The following is a 4,775-nucleotide window of genomic DNA, read 5'->3' as shown; positions in this document are numbered from 1 at the left end:
CTCACAGAGGGTAAAGGAGAGTGCTAAGGTACAAAATTCTTTGTAAACTGGTGAGTGTGACCATGGATCAGCATGTAAAGTGTTGTGTCCCTCTCTACTCAGGGTGCTGAGAGAAGCAGGAAGCTTCTGGGGTATACTGAAGAAGCTGAGGAAATAGTAACAATGTCAAGGGATAAAAAGAGTGCCTACAAAGTCCCCCACATTCACTTTGGCCCCTTCTGACAGCTTAGAAAGAATTGCTGCTGCTTTTGTTTCAGGCTCAGCTAGCTGGTCAGCAACTTTTTCTATTCAAAGGTAACCTCTGAATGGACACTCCTCTTGAGCACACAAAATTAGTCTCAGATTAATTTTTTTCTTGTGATGGCTCTTAGATGCTGACCTAGAGTGCTAACTAGGCTGTTTGTTATTCAGCTTTAACAGAACTGTAAATAAATAAAGGTAAAAACACTATGAGTAACAACAGTGATGAACATTTATTGAGTGCTTTATTTGTGTTAGGCATTGTGTACTTTCTAAGGTACAAAGCATAGGGAGATTTAGGGTGGGAGAGTCCAGAATAACTGAGAGCTGGAAACAGGTTTTGGAGTCATAAGGACCTAGCTTTGAAATCTGGTTCCATACATTCCCTATGTCTCTTTGAGACTGTTACCTACCAGGATCCTAGCCTGGCCGGCCCATTCAACAATAAAGAATGTAGAATGCTTAAGCTACTGCCAGGTGTATGACATCTGTTCGAAAAATTTATGGTGATAACAACAATCACGTGTTCGTTATCTCTTAACATCACCAGTAATAACATTTGCATAATAATAGTAAACAGAGCGCTTACCACGTGCCAAGAAATGGTTTCTCTTTACGAATTTACTGAATTCTGAAAACAAGCCTCGTACGTACTATTTTTATTACCATAGCACAGACAGAAAACTGAGGCACACAGATTACAAGGGGCCGAAGGTCACACAGCTGCAACTACAATTAAAAGGAAAGACAACCTTTACGGAACGCTTAATATGATCCAGACCTGTAGTGACTTATTACTTCCGTTAAGTCCTCACAAAACCCTTAGAGGGTTTGCAGTATATCCTGATTTTACAGATGGGGAGACTGAGGCTCAGAGAGTTGACCACGGACGCGAGGATTCGAACGAGCACCGACCCCTCCTCACTCACTCGGCCTCCCGGACGCGACGAAGGACGACTGCGCTGTCCGCCTCGAGCTCTGTCTCTGGGTCCCCGGCCGCCACCTCCCTTCGCCGCGGCCGCCGCGCAGCCGAGCGCCTCCTCCGCGGAGCCGCAGTCTGCCACGATCCCCGCGCTGTAGTCGAGGCGGCCGCCATTAGCCCCGACTTCATCGGCGCGCGACGCACTTGGCCCGACGTCATTGCCACGCGCCGGGACTTTCGGTGGGCGGTAGGCGGGGAGGTTCCTGACCTAGATGGTCTCTGCCGCTCGCGTAGGTACCGGGTCGGAATCACTGGGACTCCGCCGCCCCCCACATTCCGGGACCAGAGTCCCCAGACCCCGAGCACCCGGCTTCCTAGCTACTCCGGTGGGTGGGCGGTGCTCGGAGGCGCGGGGACCTTAGGGGCGGGACCCCAGCCTAGATCGTGACCAGGCGCCGCTTGACCCCCGGGCCTTTGCTCACCTTTTTTTCAGTCCCCACGAGCTGAGGCCAGATACTTTCCAGAGCCCTCATGCGGTTACTGATCGCTTCCTCATCCTGGGGTCTGTCTGGCAGTTTCCTGGCCCTTCTCTGCCATTAGCGCCTGTTTCCCAGCTATTCAGCCCCACTGAGGCCACTTCCTTCGTGTCGCTACCACAGCGTCCAGGCCACTTCTTGACACCTCCGACCCCTGGCTACTTCCCAGACTATCAGAGCCTTTTCTAGTCGCATCTTGAGGTCCTCCTGCCCCAGGGTTTCTAGACTTTTCAGAGGTAAGAGAGTGAACCTTGGCAATGTAAGGCCCAGTTCTTTGGGGACAGGGTTTGGGGGGCTTCAGGCTGCTGTCTTTGGTTCTAGGAACAGAAATGCCCCGGGCACAGGCGCCCAGATACGCTCCATAGAGTACATATGGTCCTGTAGAGGCCCAGTTCAAGATACCTAGCGCTGAGAAATTATAGAGATTCTAGAGGCCATCAGAGGTTGAGTGGGGTCCTCTCTAGGTACTTATGTCTTTCAGAGGAATTTAACGAACTGTATTGTGTTCTCATAGATGGCAGAATGGTGAGCAAGCATGAGACCATGTCGCTGGGGACATTAAACTTGGAGAAAATGACAATAGGAATAAAGTTTTGAAGTGACCAAGGGGTTGTCACATGGAAGGATTAGACCTGGTTTTATGGGTTCCTGGAGAATACTATCCAGACCAGTGAGTGGAGGTTACTGGGAAGCAGATTTTAGTTTGGTAGAAGAATAAATTTATGAATTGCCAATCTCTGTCTCTGGAAGGAGCAAGGCAGAGACAAGGTAATTTTGGAGGACAGTGCAAGAGACAAAGATTAAATGATGCCAGAGTCCCTTTTGATTGTGAAATTCCGTGATATACTGAGTTATCTTTCTCTTATAGGAGTTTGAAAGCCACTTGGTGAAGTTCTCTTTGTTGTTTCGAAACTTGCCCAGCTCTGGGATTCTGCGTGTTCAGGTTACTTTTGGGATGTTAAGGTGATAGTTCCCTAATATGGGTTCCATTATTACTGTGGCAGCAGCATTAATTCGTATAGCTGTTTTTAACAGCCAGAACATTTTCACAATGATTATTTAATTTTTTTCTTCTGTGAGGCTTGTGGTGTGCTTGCTTATCATAACTGTTAAAGAAACTTAAGTCCCTTACTCTGAAGTCTCTGTTATTCTCCTTTCCTTCTTCTTCTTTTCCTTTTTTTGAGACAGAGTCTCACTTTGTCACCCTTGGTAGAATACTGTGCCATTAGAGTAACCTCAAACTCTTGGGCTTAAGCAATTCTGTTGCCTTAGCCTCTTAAGTAGCAGGGACTATAGGCGACCGCTACAATGCCTGGCTATTTTTGTTGTTGTTGTAGTTGTCATCGTTGTTTAGCAGACCTGGGCTGGGTTTGAACCCACCAACCCTGGCGCATGTGGCTGGTGCCCTAACCACTGAGATATGGTGCCACCGAGATAATTTCCTTCTTTTTTATTTAACAAAAAAATTTTTTTTGTTCTCTTCTTTATTTTGAAGCATCATTGTCACCCTTACAGAAAGTTCCTTTGAAATGTACCATTTCTTTAACCCTGCTGGGTCACATGCTCTTTCACGGGTTTTTGAAATAGCTATTTCTTGTGTTTGTTTCAGAATCAAGGCACTGATGTTTGAATTGGAAGCTCCAAAACTTTTAAAAAGAACCCTCAGAATGGCTTTGAACTGGACAAGCTAGAAATTTCTTTAGAATACTGCCTCCACGTTCATCTTCCCCATTGGGCCTTCCTGGAGAGGTCTTTCTGCCACGCTGACTCTCATGGATCCAGACTAGTAGATTTGACCTTTCTGCTAGGATTCTCCCACTTTATTATATTCGCCCTCAGAGTTGTAAGAGATGTAGAAATATTCACGAAACTGAAGAGACTACAAGGAAGGGAAGTGACACTTTCATGCTAAATGAAAATAAAGCAAGTGGCAGTTGTGATAACACATGAACCTACCATGTCTGGAGTCACTGGATTGTGAAGAAAGAGTAACAGCCACAGCTGGGGACAAAGAAGTGATACTGAAAAAGTAAAACCAGAAGAAGAGAATGAGGATGGTTGCTAAGTAAATGGCCACCTCCACCTCTGTAGAGACCAAGTTAGCCTCTTGGTGAGTTCCAGGCCTGATGTGGTTTAGCTCTCACTAGACTACTGGATGGATCTCTTGGGTTAATTGTAAATTTCCAGCCAGATTATCTTGTTTTTATAAAAGCAGCCAAGTTAAACATGTGAGCCATTTCTTTCCAAAACTAATCTATTTTAACCTTGAAAGCCTCTTGTACTGTTTCAATAAGTCTGGCATTGCTGGCAGATTGTAGAAAAGATAGCCACATCTGGAAGAGGCAGCCAGCTCTGATAATAATGTGGGCAGTATAGTGTTCATGTTTGGAGAGACAAGGAATGGTTACTTTGGAGAGTCATACCAGGAGAAGAGGTTTGGCTAGATGGCTATTGAAAGATATTACTCCATGTTTGCCTGAAACTCAGTTCCTTTTTCAACTTTAAAGGGATTAATCCTTTCTCATAATTCGGGTCAGCAAACATTAATCAGTGAGCTGAAAGTGAAAGGCATGGTTTAACTAGAATTTGCAACTTTTAGTGATCAGTTGTATACGTGGAAGTAAAAAAGTTGGAGCAGTTCAAAAAAAAATCCTTTTGTGTTCCTGTATGAGCAGGGGGCTTGAATTCAGAGGGTAGGGAAAGGGAGAGACAGAGCCAGTCAAGTTTCTGAGTTAGCTTTGAAACTTTTGAGGCTTTTCAATCTGGACTTGTCCAGTAGCCAGTTGCACCTCTGCCTCTAGATCTCGGGGAAAGTGGACTGTGCCAGAGACGGAGCTGGTGCTTGTTATCAGGAAGGTGAAGTGGAAGCCAGGGAGAGAGGTTGGAGAAGGCATATATCCAGAGGAAAAGTGCACAGGTGACAAAGCGGTCACATTTTTCCTTGTGCTACAGGCTCATAAATGGAATTTTAGAGATTCAGAAGTAAAATGAAGACCCAGCCTTTGAGGAGTTTGCTTTGTGATCTTAGGAAGGAGATCATCATAACGTTAAGAAATTATAACTAGGGCAGCACCCAT

The 4,775-nt window shown here is 45.6% G+C and overlaps 2 protein-coding genes across 3 annotated transcripts in view; one reads left to right on the top strand and one right to left on the bottom strand.

The window, feature by feature from the left end:
* SRRD (SRR1 domain containing) overlaps positions 1–1,338 on the bottom strand; it is an 8,361-nt gene extending 7,023 nt beyond the window's left edge. Inside the window, exon 1 of the mRNA XM_003789840.3 lies at positions 1,170–1,338. Coding sequence (XP_003789888.1) covers positions 1,170–1,336 — 167 coding nt within the window. The 5' untranslated portion in view covers positions 1,337–1,338. The remainder of the gene's footprint in view (positions 1–1,169) is intronic.
* Positions 1,339–1,404: 66 nt separating this feature from the next.
* HPS4 (HPS4, biogenesis of lysosomal organelles complex 3 subunit 2) overlaps positions 1,405–4,775 on the top strand; it is a 30,034-nt gene continuing 26,663 nt past the window's right edge. Inside the window, exons 1-4 of one of the 2 annotated variants that reach the window (XM_012805296.2) lie at positions 1,405–1,452; positions 2,213–2,466; positions 2,567–2,661; positions 3,308–3,808. In XM_012805296.2, the coding sequence (XP_012660750.1) occupies positions 3,768–3,808 (41 nt within the window). In that variant the 5' untranslated portion in view covers positions 1,405–1,452; positions 2,213–2,466; positions 2,567–2,661; positions 3,308–3,767. Of the gene's footprint in view, positions 1,453–1,992; positions 2,467–2,566; positions 2,662–3,307; positions 3,809–4,775 lie in introns of those variants that run through there. The other variant, XM_023513314.1, reaches the window with a different exon arrangement.

Source organism: Otolemur garnettii, unplaced genomic scaffold, assembly GCF_000181295.1.
Source record: "Otolemur garnettii isolate 467f Iridium unplaced genomic scaffold, OtoGar3 scaffold00038, whole genome shotgun sequence".
Lineage (NCBI taxonomy): Eukaryota > Metazoa > Chordata > Mammalia > Primates > Galagidae > Otolemur > Otolemur garnettii.
The sequence above is the reverse complement of the archived record's forward strand: the minus strand, read 5'-3'. Positions and strand labels throughout refer to the sequence as shown.